Below are 15,767 nucleotides of genomic sequence, written 5' to 3' on the forward strand. Positions count from 1 at the left end.
GTGAAACGATAAAGAAAAGCAAAAAGTGATACACGTGAAGCGAATGTTACTCAATGAATGAAGCCTGTTCCGGCTGGTCCGTAAGATCATCGTCGAAATCTTGTCCATTTTCGAGTGCACTAGGCCGCTGCTCTTTACATGGTTAAACAAGGGGCAGCGCAAAATGTGAAATAATACTACGAAGAAGTGATTCATCTGGGCCCAGCTGATTGGAGAGTGTAAGTGCGAGCAGAGCAATTAGAGCAAAAAAAGTGAAACGAAAAATAGACCAACGTACTCTTAGTTGGCAAAAATATTCGGCACAAACCGTTCGTGGCAAAAAGCGAAAAAAAGTACGAAAAAATGGCACCAATTTGCTGCACAATTTTTCTGGTCATCGTTGTCCTTGGTACTACTGGCAGCCAGCAGCCGACAGCAGCAGCAGTAGCAGCAGCATCGACGTCGAGTAGAAAGATCAATGAAACCGTAAAATTTCGTCACCCTCCTCGTCGATCGGAAAACGAGACCTGCACGGGTAAATACTGCCACCGGGAGGCATTCGCCCGGGAACACCTGGTCGCCGGCTACGGCCGGGCACTGCGTCAGAAGGAAATTCTCAAACACACCTCCGTCATCTACGGTCTGATTTCGATTGCCGAGCGTGACGAGCTGTCCGAGCAGTGCTACGGCGAGTTGCAGCAGATTTTCGAGGGAATCCAGCAGAAGGAGATTTGGGCACTGAAGGGTAAGTTGTTGATGCATATATGCTGTTGCTGTTTACCATCATCATCATCTGAGACGGTTATTGCAGTCCGCGAAGTGTCGAAATTACATGTGTGTATGTATGAAAAACGGTCGGTTGCATGATGCATGCCGGTTCGAGCGGTTTATTTTGTTGTTGACTTAATTGGATTTTGATCGAAATGTCGTCGACGTACGAACGATAGCCTTGAAAGTGTTGCAGGTATTGCTTTTTTGGGGTTTCATAAATTTCCGAAAAAGGATATTTGCCTAATTCGCTTGGAGGGAACCATGTAATGGTCCAATTGTGAAAGAACTGAACGAAAAGCTCTTTGTAAGGTATTTTTGTGATCAATTCTTCTTTTTAATCGTAATTTTTGTAATTAATTTGGTTGTTTAGAATTGTCACTTTTCTTAAGAGATCGTACAAAACGCTAAGTAAAACTTAAGACAGGACCTAGAGAGCTAAAACAGTCTATGTAATGATCAAACGTTAATAGTTCTCTGAAGTTGAAGTTCACACTGCCGCAAATCTGCATGAATTTCTAAAAGACTCATTGCCATTTTTCTGTCATTGTTCACAAAAGACCTTGATGAGGTGAAATTTGCTTTATTCTGATAATTCTACTAGGAATTAATTCAGGCTAGAAGATAGCTGCCTTAGTTAAAAAATTATTGAAACAATACAAAAACCAAAAGCCATCGAAAATGTATGGCAGAAGTTGATAGAAATGTTTGCAGACTGAACGTGAATATAAGGACTTTGAAACTTCAAAAGAAACAAGAATAGGACAGTACGCACAATAAAATCTAAAAATAAAGGCAGTTTATTGCTGTGAAACGACTGTGCAAGCAAGGTTACATCTATTGACACGGAACTCTGTATACTATCACTCTGCTTCCTCTAGTATATTTAAAAAAGAGGTCAACCTCAAAATGAAAATAGACTGAATAAACTGGTCCCATGCCTTATAATGATATAGATCTGCGTATGATACCGTAATATGAGTGCACACGAAGGACGCATTTGCCGTTGTAACGTTGCGGATTTTTTCAGACTTACAATAGTTTTTTTTCCCAAAACTTTCTCAAATTTTCATCAATCTTAAATATCCCTACAGATTCGGATAGATCATTGAATTTTCTATAGAAGTTTATTCTTTTCGCAGAACGCAGAATTGGTCAGCTTTATCAACATTCTCATTAACTGTGAAAATATTACTCAAACAGATTACTGATTTGAAAGAGTCTACTTTTACTATTATGGAATGATAGATATGGTATAAAATGCAAAATTGATTAGATGAGACGCGAAAGTTGATCAGATTTACTGTTAACATTTAAGATCTCAATTTTCAGCATGTTCCTAGAGTTCATCCGCGTCCCAAACATATCTGGGAAAATAAACTTCTTAGAAGCCTCTATCGCTTACGGCAATCCGTACTTTGTGCCTATCGGAAAAGTAGAAATTCGGTCAATCAATATCGTTTTACCTCGGCAAGCAGATCATATAAAGCTTTAAATAGAAATCTTTATAGAAAAAACCCGAATTAATCCACCTAGCGGCGTGACCTAGCCTTTCTACTGCCACAATAATCATTATTTAATTTCTCAGGAACTTAATTGTAGATGTATAGATGTTATATTAGACTATATTTTTAAATATCCGTTTCGTATTCCTCAAAATCCTTATTTGCCAGTAAAATTCACAACGTATTGTGTAGAATTATATTTTCTTTCCTTGGGTGCGTAAATACATGTAAGCGTCATTTATGTTACTTGATGAACACCTTATTTAGTTTTATAATATTTATAGAAAAATAATGTAAACATAAAAGATAATTTTTACAGACTTGAATGAATATGTATAGAAAATTAGAAATTAACCCTCTAAAGGGTCTACAGACGGCCTTAACTATCGGGCTTCAGAGCCACATACGAAACTTGTTTTGAATTGACAATATGAAGTATTTGTTCATAGCAGATTTTTTGATATTTTGATATTGATACCATGCATTCAAAAGTTAGCATCTTTGAAAAACAAGAGTTCAGTAAAATTATTATTATATTTCGCTTTTGAAGAAAAAGGATATCTACAACAAAATGATTGATCTCAAAATTTTACTATTGGTTTGCTTGGCTTCAATTTTGCAATATATCTGAACTAAAAAAAAATTACTGAATAGAGCATTAGATATGAAAACGAGAAATGGAACTATTTCTTAGCTAGCGCTTTTTCAGATAATTATTTTTGCATGAAAATCAAAACTTAAGCTTCTTTTTAATGTACTTTCATGAAAAGATAGTCATTAGTTTGATCGCATCGTTTTTACAATGTTAGAGGGTTAGGAAAACTAGATGAGGTCGAAAAATAGTGCCAAAGCTGCGCCATAAACATGCTTGAGAATGGGAAATACGATCGATATGATTCCTAGTGCTTGTCTTTTTTTGATTTATTTATTAAAACATGACATCTGTCCTTTAAAATATCACTAACGAAAACAAATCTTACAAAATTTCTACCGTGCAACGTTTACTTCCTATTTTTTATATAACATTTCTAAGCTCTAGTATCTATTGATTGAAAAGAGCATCTATTGATGCGCAGAATTTGTTTGAAATTTGTACAAATTTATTTGGAAAAATCAACTCACCAGTATTTTTGATTCTATACACCCCTATACCTACATGCTTAAATAAACTGCTTTTCTTCGCTTTTTGCTTTTCTTGTACAATTGTGAGTAACAACAAGTGAAGAAAATGACAATTGAAATCTGAAATCAAAGAAAAGAAAAAACTTTTCGATTGAATCCCACTATTTAATATTTATTTGCAACAGATACGTAGTTCACCTACGACGTGCAGGCTTCATCAGTGTCTTATTTCAAAGCGTATACGTATCTGTCGCGAATAAATATTAAATAGTGGAATTTAGTCGGTAAAAGTTTTTTCTTTTCTTTAATTTCAGAGTTCGTATTCCACTAAGAGGCTTCAAAAACTTCAGACAATTGACATGTTTCTCACTTTTCTTGAATTTCATTGCAAATTTTAAAATTGCAAATTGTCATCACATACATACATACATACATACACACATACATACATACATTCATGCATACATACATACATACATACATATATACATACATACATCACACACATCTCATACATTGAATACAATCAACATTTGATTGATATGTTTTGATTTCACACGTTTTAACGGTTTAATATACGGTGCTTAAGTGTTAAAGTTTGAATAACTTTTGAATGAACCGTCCGATTTTAAATAACTTGGTTTCGTTTGATAGATCTCAGCAGTAATTTTCAAATAATCATAAAATGTGTGATGTTTTTCATTAAATTAATGCTTATATGTTACATAAATATGTTTTAAATACTATTTTTTCACATTTTTTTATGTAACTTTCAAACTACAAGTCCAATCATCATGAAATTTGGAAGTTAAGGGTTTGCAAGGCTCCTCTTTCATATGCAATCAATTTTGTTCAAATCGGTTAAGAGACCTATGAGATAATGAAGTCCCATATTTTTCGTATTTTTATACATAACTTTTGAACTAAAAGTCCGATCAGTATGAAATTCAATAGCGACCAATGGGACACCTAGACCTTTCATTTGACACTAAGAACATTAAAATCGGTCCAGCCATCTCCGAGAAAAGTGAGTGAGATTAAAAGCGTCACATACACACACACACACATACACACACACACACACACACACACACACATACATACACACACACAGAAAATGCTCAGTTTTCGAAACTGAGTCGAATGGTATATAACATTCGGCCCGCAGGACCTTCTTTCCATTTCCGGTTTTCCAAGTGATTTCTATACCTTTATACTATATATTTATATAGTAGAAAGGCAATATACTATATATTTATATAGTAGAAAGGCAAAACGTCCGTAAAACAGAACGCAACTTGTGTTCGAACCCAAAAAGTTTTTGGAGGTTTATCGATAGTAGCTAGGTAGTAGCAAATGCGAGTTGTATGTTGAGAACTTTGCCAGCGTTTTTAATGCTATATGTGCACCGTGCATAGCGTCACTCAACAAAGAAGCAGTGAAGCTTCGGTTTCAACAGAAGCAGTACCGCTTCAGTTTCAAACTGGCGTCAGTCAGCGTCAACGAAACGGGTTTCACTTCATCATGACTATCGGTTTCAACTTTTCATTTGTACTTTTCTATCAAATATTCAGGAGAAGGCCAGCAACTCTGAATGCAAATGAATTGAATTTGAGTAACATTTTCTACAATGCAACGCATATTAAAGTTAACCTAGTCATTGTCGACGAATCGTGCCTGACTTGTTGCCGTCGTCAATTGAAACAGTCACCAACTTCAACTGAAGCTTGCTTGAAACGTTCTGCTGTTCAACAAATGAAACAAGTCACTTCATGTCTGAAGCGAAGGTAAGAGAAAGTCAGTTTCATTTATTTGTTTCGACGATGCCGGGCCCTGTTCCTGACAATAATGTAGCCACCGCTGATATATTCATAATTACTCACGAAGAAGTTGGCAAGGCCCTTTGTAATTTGAAGCAATCCTTAGAGGTGTGCGCCGGTCAGATTATCGGCGGCGGCGGCGCAGGAATAATTTTTATTCGGCGGCGGCGGCGTCGCCGGCGTGACGCCGTTCGTTACTATCGGCGGCGGCGGCGGCGGCGTGCATCGGCGTGCGAGTATTTCACACCGTTAAAATACCGCATTTCGTATTAGTTTAAACAAAATCTTTTTAAAAACCGGACTAAAGTTGACAAGTAAAACAAATCTTAATAATGCTAATCTATTTATTTTTTATTTGTATGTTTGTGAATACGCAATATGGTAGGTAGGTACGGGTACATAAAGGGCAGGAAAAGTTTGGATACGCACCCCATCTTTCGATTTTATGCCATACATATTAACGTCTGATTGCTATAGATCGAATTTAAATTTCTGCTTTCTGCCTATGTGTTTTTTTTAAATTAAGGGATATTACATGCATTGCGTATAATAGACGACACCAAAAATTTGCGGGTGAAATCGGCAATGTTGCAAATCGAGCGAGAATTAAAGTATGCGCAGTCTCATGCGAGCGAGTATAAGTAGCATCCAACGTTTACGCAACGACGCAAGCGCACGATACACAATCGTCGATGCTGCGTGCATGCATCCTACTTCCTACTTACTAGCGAGCGCATAGCTTCAAAGTGTCTTTCTGCACAGCCCACTCACAAAGCCAACAACTCGTGAGAAGCCAACAACCTGTGCGGGCTAGCGGCATACTAGAATATATGGATACATATTTTACGTTTTTTTTTCCTTTTTGTTCACCTTACGCCCTCACTTACACACGCGGATAAGACTGCGAGCCCTCGCGAGTGATCGGTGTCAGCTGCTCGGATTGCAATTACGAGCGAAGGCGGCAACCGTGGCCGATAGTTGAATACACACTCGCAAAAACTTGTCGCAGGGCATGAAAAAATAAGAGCGCGAGTCCCAAGGAGATGCTCATGCCGGCGTGTTCGTTAGAACAAAAAGGCGCGTGTAAGAAAATTAGACCCCACGAGTGCGGGCTTGCAACACTGGAAATCAGTATCAGGGTAAGACCGGCACCTAAGTTTGTCAGCCAGTTTACAGGCACGACAAAAGTCAAAACATGTCCCGGATACTTTTGAAGAAATGGCTTGGTGACCGGACAATCTGTACCTATAAAAATGGATTTCTGTCCGTCTGTCAGTATGTTCCTTATAGAATCGAAAACTACTGAACCGATCGGCATGAAAATTTGCATGTAGGAATTTTTGGGGTCGGGAAAAGTTCTTATGATGGTAAGAGACTCCCTCCCGCACTAAGAAGGGGGGCTCCCATACAAATGAAACACAAATTTCTGCTTAACTAGAGAACTAATCGAGCAAATCTAACTCATCCCCTTTTTAGGAGGGGAATTATGATCTCTCCCACCTATAAGAGAAGGGCTCCCATACACATGAAATACAAATTTCCTCATAATTCGAGAACTAATCAAGCAAATGGAACCAAATTTGGCATGTGGGGGATTTTAGTGGCATGAATTTATTTTATGAAGGTTTGAGACTCCTCACCCCTGTGGTAGTGGGGGCGGACTCTCATACAAATGAAACAGAAATTTTTGCGTAACTTAAAAACCAATCGAATTCGAGAAATTTTAGGCTCTTCCTTAAAACCACAGACAAACAGACATAACACTCGTTTTCCATTCTTCGTACCGATTAAACCGTTATTTCAAAATTGGGCTTAGTTGGGAATGTCTCCGTTTTGGTCAAAGTGGCGCTTTTTGACAACAGAAGGGGAATTCCCTATAAAAAAAAACTTGCTACTTCGTGGGATACCCATGTTGCTATTTGATATTTAGGAATGTCGATCATAGATGGTGCTAGTGTTCAGGCTAAATGTTAGGTACGATAATTTTTGTTGATTTTTCTTCCAAGAGTTATATCAGTTTGTCTGTGATAAAACATTAGTCAATAACAAGACCACCAGAAACTACCTATAGTAACACTAGATGATTCAGGGCGAGACGGCCGCGAGTGTTGTCAGCGAGCTGCCGTCGGAAGTGCCGTCCACTGCGGAGGGTAGCCCCCAGGATTTATGTACAGCACAGTTTAATTTTTGGCAATACGAAGTTTGTCGGGTCAGCTAGTAGTTGTATATACGGTATATAAGTGGTAGCCATAACAGCCGTAACATTGAATAACATCTGTTTTTTCTGCAAAAGACTGTAAACGAGTTGCAGATCATTCAAGAATTAGAGGTTAAAACGTACTCGCGAGTCCATTCAGTCGGGTCCATTTCGCGTACATCCAGTCGGCGGCACTCGCATTATTTTGGTTTATATTTCGATATTTGACGGTTCATATCGGTCATGACGTCTTAAAATATCTAAAGTAATGAATACTAACAAGTTCAGTGTATAAAAACACAATTGATGCTATTCTAGTAAAAGTAAGAGTTGCCGTTCTTACCCTCACTGCCAAGGAAAGTAATCATACCTCCCAGACGAAAAGCAATTTTTAAAAAGAAATTAACACCGGGAAGCAAGACAGAAGTTTGACGGAAAATGTCATACTGAAGTTTATTTAAGTTAGGTATTTTCGATTCGCTCTCAGTTGGATGCACGGCAATACTCAGGGTACATCTACGCGGCAGTTAAATTGAATCTAAATTAAAGGTACAATATAAGAATGAATTCACAAAACGGGTTTACTATGTGCTGTCAACATTTTGACCCGCATTTTTGTCAATGTTGGGTTATATCGTCGGCGTGGGAAAAAGGACCTAGGCGGCGCGCCGGTTCTAAATCATCGGCGGCGGCGGCGCATGCAAAAGTGTCGGCGGCGGCGGCGCGGCGCGGCGGCGCACATGTCTAGCAATCCTATCGCCCTGGACTCGATGGCAACTGAAGTTGCTTTACTAGAAAATTGTTACGACGCTTTGAAGATGTGGCTAACTTCCATTTTTAATCTTTCTTTGCAATGCCAACTATTTCCTTATATTTAGACTCCTTTATATGTTATCGATGTTCAAAAGTCCGACAAATGTAATTTTGAGCTGTATCGAGGAATTTCCTGTTTGTGCACTTGTAAGATTTCCGGAGTCCCTCAAGGCAGTATCTTGGGACCTCTACTGTTTTCATTATTTATCAATGATATCACAAGGTAATTACCTCGTGGCACACGATTACCGTATGCCGGTGACACACAAATCTACCAGCTTATTCAAGCCTGCGATGGTTGCTTCAGACTCCAAACATTAATTGATTTGAAATTGAATTAAAAAAGTAACCTTTCCAATTAAATTCTACTATGTATTTATTCGCGGTCATAGCGAACAGGTTAGTGTCCAGTCATAGGGGACAAAGTTTCAAGAAATCAAGCATTTTCTTCAAAATCTTGTATTTTTATGTCAAATTTGAACTGCTTCGGAAAACAACTTTATCCAGCCAACATACGCAAATATCGCATGTTTTTAACGTAGGACTACGTCTTACGGCAAGTTTTGAGATAGGGTGTCATTCCAAAAAATAAAAAAATGCGATCGTCACGAAAAATGATAGGTTTTGAGCGCTGATAGCTCAGCGGTTTTCCGATCGATTTTCAATATTCTTGCACCAATCGATCGGAAAATCTTCTAAGAATTGACCCAAATGAAGAAAAGTATGGATTCTTGATGTTGAACTATTGAAAAATTGAAAATAATTAACCTATGTTTTATCAGAATTCTTGCTTCACGTTTCGTTTCACGTTTGTTTTCACGCTTCGGCTTATAATTCAGTCAATTTTCGATAGATTTCCAAGATATGTACACCAATTGATAGGAAAATCAATTTGGAAAATATTTAAAATACAGAAAACTATTGATTTTCAATGCGCGTCATAGAAAAATTGAATTATTTTTATATTTTTGCCTTCCCTCGTCAGTGCTTCCCTAGCACGGATGACAGAAATATATACGATATAAGCTATGGGTTAAGCTTCCTTACGATTGTATTTAATTTACGCCCTATAGAATCCGATCGAAAATTGTTGAGCAGATGCTGAGCGTGTGTTAGAGCTGGAGCACTCGTTTCGCTGCCGTGAAGGAATATCTCGCTGCTTAAGTTCCGGATTTGGCAGGAAATATGCTGCTCACGACAATGAAACGATCAGAATTGTCGTCACTTGCAGCTGGCCTTCCGCAACAATGAAGAGTTGAACAAATTGTTGTCCCGTGTCACCACTAAGTGTCTTTCCGAACATCCAAGCTGTTTTGTTGCTGCCCAAAAACATGGAAAAGAAGGCTTGAATTTCCAACATATCACGTCGACAAAATGTTCTTTTAAGGACAAAACATAATGTTCATGAAGATTTGAGGAATTTTAGCTCACTGATTTTAATTCTATTTAACTTAGACTGATTCTAATTGTTCGCGTCTTATCAAATAATTTTAATCTATCACCCCTCGCGCTTCTGTTCGCTTGTTGCTGCTGGTTGAATTGGGTCCTAAAATTTGAGATAAAAATAATATTTTTTTCAAAAGAACGATAAAGCTCCACGTTGTGACTATGAGTGCACAGCTTTTTCTTTTGCAAAACACACAGTTCAATCAAAAATTAAAAAGCAAAAAATAAGCTGCAATTTCTACCATGACATTACAGGTCTATCTTGACATTAAGGAAAAAGTATATTTCTGGCAACAAGGATAACTATTTTTCCACTGGCAATCCTGGTTTGACATTAACTTTGACAGCAGTAAAACAGCCGATCATTTTGACAGTTCACCTTGTCTCGGTTAGTTTTGCAAAGTGAACTTTGCTGCTTATTTGTCGCGATCCGAGGGTAATGGTTTCAAGAAACTGCCAGTTGGCTGCTTTTCGCTAGCAATCGCTTGGTTTTAAGCCTAGTAAAGCGATAAATAGCTAGGACCAGAGCGGCCCGCTTTCGTTGCTCCCCATCTATTTCTAGCTTTACATCACCGATTGTATTCCCCTGCCGCTACAGCCGATTTCACTGCAGCTGGTTGCTCCCGCTGCTGGTTTGTCTCCGCTGCTGCTGATTACCCTCCGGTGCTGCTGCTTACTCCTCGAGACTTATTGTCAAAAGAAATAACGAGAAATGCAAAGCGGCAGCTAGCGGCTGTAAACACGCAGTTGCATTTCTGTTCTTCCTGTACGAGAAGTTTTCATCAACCTCTCCAACTGATACTAGTTGTTAATGGAAAGTTCCACAACTAGCGGCGTGTTGATCAAAATGTGGACAACATTGATATAAGCAAGTGTGTTGTAGCTGGTGCCAAAAGAAGAAATGCTGGAGTTTATACTCAGAAATCCTCATCGTATTTTAAAAACTTTATGTGTTTTTATAAAGGATTTAGGATAGACGCTTGTAATCAAAATGAAATAAACACAAGACGTAAACAAAACGGGTTTCGTGACATTTGAAGACAAACTATGGTTTCTTTTTATAATGCGTGTTGTCTTGGCACAACCACGCAGCGCACTATTGATAGTTGGTTGCCCTATATAAGATTGCCTAGAAAATTAATTTTTCTTTAAAATTATTTAAGAAAACAAAAAAAAAAACGTTTTTTGACGAAAATAAGCCAAAAATATAAAATTTAATATCGAAATATGTGTTTTTAGCCCTAACTTTATCGATACAGACTAAAAACGAGATAGGGCTTCAGGACCCAATTGGCCATCTCGGAAGGTAAGAAGCAGCCAACAAATATACCAGCTCAATGTATTCAGTCAAGCGTCAAAATGCATAAAACCATGGGTTCAATAAAATGAAAGTTTTAGTAACATCTTTTGCATCTTCATATAAGAATTTGTTCGTTCTTCAAAGAGCGGTTTTCGGTAATTGATGAATCCTAGGAAACTTGGAACTTAGGACTTTCCACTCGGTTTTCTTTAGCAACACAAATTTATCCATCACCAATGCTACAGTAATAATACGTAGCGTAATTTTTCTTTGGCTGCAAAGGGCGAACGGCTCACTGGTAACTTTGCTCTATTGTTCAGACTGAAACTGAAATGCTCTTTCAGTCTTTTTATTTAACGTAGATGATAGAATGAAGGACCATGAAAAATAGGTGTGGCCGATTCTTGTCGCTTGCTCTGGTACATAATACGTGATAAGCCGGCGAACAGCATTATTCAAACGCTAGCTGAGTTACTGCCAACATCGTTTGCCAGGGCAAACAAAAGTCAACTCGTGCACGTTTGCAGTTCCCGGTCGGCTACTGAGGCTGGAGCACTCATTTCGCTGCCGTGATGGAATATCTGGCTGCTGAAGTTCTGGAATTGGCAGGAAATATGCTGCTCGCGACAATAAAAAGACCAGAAGCATCCCACGTCACTTGCAGCTGGCCACTTGGAGTGGTATGCTGCTGAGGCTTTCCGGTTGGTCCGTTGTAATAAGTCGTGCCTGGTTAGCGGTTATCGGTACTACAATTTACCGAACAGAGAATTATGTTAAGTGCGTTAGTGCAAGTTTATTGCAAGCAGGAGTTATGATAATCAAACAATCGGTCCTTTTAAGGGCCACACAATGATTGAAGAGTTTATTATATTTTCTTGCCCAGTTAATACCATTAATTTTCAACGAGGGAAAAGTTAAATTTTTCACCATTGCGGACGACCAACTAATGACGGTAATAAGTTTTCTGGTCACGGGCGACATTTTCTGCGGCTAGTGATGTCTGAAATTTTCAATTATTCGATTACCGATTAGTCGGTGAGCGTTGTCTGCACTAATCGATTAATTCAGCTATTTGTGCTGGCAATATACGATTAAAAATTATTCGAATATTCCCCTCCATTAGTTGAATTAATTGAACGATTAACGGACATCACTATCTGCGACTTCCAAAACGTCTGCAGGTTGTAAATGCTTTATTATCAGTGTACCGTCTACCGACTACCAGAGGAAAAGCACTATTCAACGTAGAAACAGGTCACAAAAATTTATTTACTGTTTGGTTTCGTTTTAATAAAATAGATCCAATCAATTCATGTATATAACTCCAAAATCGGTTGAGGATTAAATGTATACAATGTTACTACTTTGATAAACGTTGCGTATGTAGCTTGTATACATGAAGAATCGTAGTATTACATACATAGATAGATCCTACTATCGCTACAAACAGACTTACGTAGCCCTACGTCACCTATGCAGTCGTGTCTTGTGCACAACCCCTCAGATTTTTATGTTAAAAACATTTCCAACTGCACTTTTATGAAATGTACTCGATTCTCTCTGTTTTAATGGCTGAACCGTTCGACCGTTCTCATTTGGTAACCTAAACCTAAACAAAGACGTCATAATTGGGATACCATGAAATCTTGCAATTTACTATTGTTTCTTGCCTTTCGAATATTTTTATCAATCTTTGTTTTTGAGAAATCCTAGTGTCCGGCAATAGAGGACTTCCCCCTATATAAATATCTGCTGATAGGTGATCCTTATCGGCGGCTCTGTTGGTCTTCTGCAACCCGATTTGACCTTTTGAATGCTGGGGAACTACCATCTTCGCTGGGTTATACTAGGATAACTCAGTTTCACAACTTCGCCATTGAGGCTGACCAACTGGTGCCATGTTCGACGGTATTTGGTAACGGCAATGATCTAATAATTCTTACAAACTTTTTTTCTCCACCTCTGATAGACATTCCACATCCAGCCAATCATTTGGCGCATTTGGAGTTTAGCACATTTAGCACTGAGGTTGCGGCCTCATCGACCGACAAGCTAATACAGTTCCATCCGTCTTCAAGAGTAAGAGAGACCTTTATGCAGTAGTCTACAGAGACTTACAGGTTGCATAACAATTGCCGAATTTCCGATCGGGTCTTTTTCGTAAGGATCAATATTCGATGGCGAGGCAACCTCCAGCTGCGTGGGAAAAAAGTGCTTCAGAGAATCAAGCCTCGGAAAGCTGCGAAATTTATACATCATTGGCATTGGCGTAGCTAGGAAATTTCCCTGGGAGGGGCCTAGAGGGTGCCTTCCAAAAAAATATTTTCAGCTTATATATAAAAATGAATTTCTGTCTGTCTGTCGGGATGTTCCTTATAGAATCAAAAATTACTAAACCAATCGGACCCCTCCCCTCTTTAGAAGGGGAATTATGACTCCTCTCCCCTTTAAGAGGGAGGGGCTTCCATACAAATGAAATACAAATTTCCTCATAACTCGAGAACTAATCAAGCAAATGGAACCAAATTTGGCATGTGAAAGTTTTCGAGGGCAAGAATATTTTCTATGGTGAATTAGGACCCCTCCCCACTTTAAGAGGGTGGGGGGGCTCCTGTACAAATAAAATACAAATTTTCTCATAACTCGAGAACTAATTAAGCAAATGGAACCAAATTTGGCTTGTAGGTGTTTTTGGAAGCAAGAATTTTTTCTATGATGAATTAGGACCCCCTACTTTAGAAGGGGGGCTCCTATACAAATGAAATACAAATTTCCTCATGACTCTAGAACTAATCAAGCAAATAGAACCAAATTTGGCATGTAGGTGTTTTTGGATGCAAGAAGTTTTTCTATGATGAATTAGGACCCCATCCTACTTTAGGAGGGGGGCTCCTATACAAATGAAATACAAATTTCCTCATAACTCGAGAACTAATCAAGCAAATGGAACCAAATTTGACATGTGGGGCTTTTAGGGGGCAGATATTTTTTCTATGATGAATTAAGACCCCTCCCCTGTTTAGGAGGGGGGGCTCCCATACAAATGAAATTCAAATTTCCTTATAACTTGAGAACTAATAAAGCAAATGGAACCAAATTTGGCATGTGGGAGATTTTGGAGTCTTGAATTTATTTTATGATAGAGACCTCTCACCCCTGTGGTAGGGGGATATGGACTCTCATACAAATAAAACAGAAATTTTTGCAAAACTCAAAAACTAATCGAACTCGAGAAATTCGAGACTCTTCCATAAAACATTAGTCAATATCAAGACCACAAAAACTATCTATAGTAACACTAGATCATTCAGGACGAGACGGCCGCGAGTGTTGTCGGTGACCCGCCGTCGGAAGCGCCGTCCACTGGGGGGAAGCAACTCCCCGCAGAAATCACTACTGTCTAGGTTTATTTGTGGGTTTCCTGGAACGAGCTATAACGAGTAAGGAGAGGATCGCGAAATGGTACTTTCCACAAAAAAGTTTTCCGTGAAATGGTACATTCCGCTTAAGGTTTTTCGCAAAATGATATTCGGCGAAATGTTGTACAATCATGGCGAATATTACTATCCGCTTTCTGGCTATGCAAAGAGGGGATAGGGGAGTTGTTTTCTACTTTACTGTGAGGAAAAATTGCAAATTTGTATATTAAACTACCCATTCCAGGTAACTAATAAGCCTTAACGTAAGCAGCAAATCAGCGTATCTGGCATTTTATACTGCACGTTATTGTATGTTAGCTTTTTGACTGCATAGGTGTTGTAAATTGGCATCCAAAATTGTATTCAAATTCTTCATGTCGGTAATTAGCTGTAAATTAGCATTGTCAGCACTATAAGAAGGTTATCAGTAAAGTAGCTGTATATTTTGCCAAAATAGCATTTAGGTAGCTTTTAAGGCGACTTAAATATTTATTAGCCTATATTTGAATAGCATTGGTGATGCTTATTGGTTACCTGGGATGCTTTCATAGTTACGTAACTGCCAAAATGAATCATCTAAGGTTGAACTCCTCAGAAACTTGCAAAACTCGAGATTGTGACAAAGATCATCCGAGATTCATGATTTATGTACAACACAGTTTAATTTGTGGCAATACGAAGTTTGTCGGGTCAGCTAGTATATATATAAACTTAATAAAGTTAAGTTGTACGCTACATGTTAATTTTCATCAATATATACGAGTGTTTGAAGTCTTAGATAGAAATGTTCGCAGTTTGAATGAAAACCATAAAGTGTCCGAAGTTCAAATCAAAACCGAATTGCACTTTATTAGTATTTTTTCATATAAAATAGATTTTATCGTCATTTTCAAAATTTTTCAGTGGAAATAAATAAATTTTCATAAATTCATTTTCATTTTGCATGAGACAAAGTTGCGGCATAGCTTAAGTGTTCGAGATTTAAATCGGAACGGTACTTTATAAATTTTCGCTACAAAAAGCAAAGCAAGCCTAGGTGCTACATTTCGTTATCGAAACTTCACCTTCTGTTTTTATACGACAGACTTCGCAGTCAGCTGTTTGAGTACAGGACAATTACAGGGCCAGTTGCTACGATCCTATTGACTCTAACAGCCTGTCCCAGCCGAGATTCGAACATACGACGACTGTCTTACTAGGCCAGCATCATACCACGAGGCCAAACTGGAAACTTTCGCTACATAGTTTTCAAATCAATTAGCCAATTCAATCAAATCGACTACCAGTGTTAGAATAATCATAAATTATGTTTGACCGTCTTAGTAAAATACCGATATTTACGGGGAATTCCCCGTTCCCCGTTCGGTTCTATTGGAAATATTATGATCATCTGTCATC

General features: G+C 38.3%; 1 protein-coding gene across 1 annotated transcript in view; it reads left to right on the forward strand.

Annotated features, from left to right (window-relative positions):
• Nucleotides 1-342: 342 nt before the first annotated feature.
• The window catches only part of LOC128736734 (nose resistant to fluoxetine protein 6-like), a 41,684-nt gene continuing 26,259 nt past the window's right edge, over nucleotides 343-15,767 (forward strand). Inside the window, exon 1 of the mRNA XM_053831220.1 lies at nucleotides 343-724. Within this exon, the coding sequence (XP_053687195.1) occupies nucleotides 343-724 (382 nt within the window). The remainder of the gene's footprint in view (nucleotides 725-15,767) is intronic.

The sequence above is a fragment of the Sabethes cyaneus genome, chromosome 2 (assembly GCF_943734655.1).
Source record: "Sabethes cyaneus chromosome 2, idSabCyanKW18_F2, whole genome shotgun sequence".
NCBI classification, from domain to species: domain Eukaryota; kingdom Metazoa; phylum Arthropoda; class Insecta; order Diptera; family Culicidae; genus Sabethes; species Sabethes cyaneus.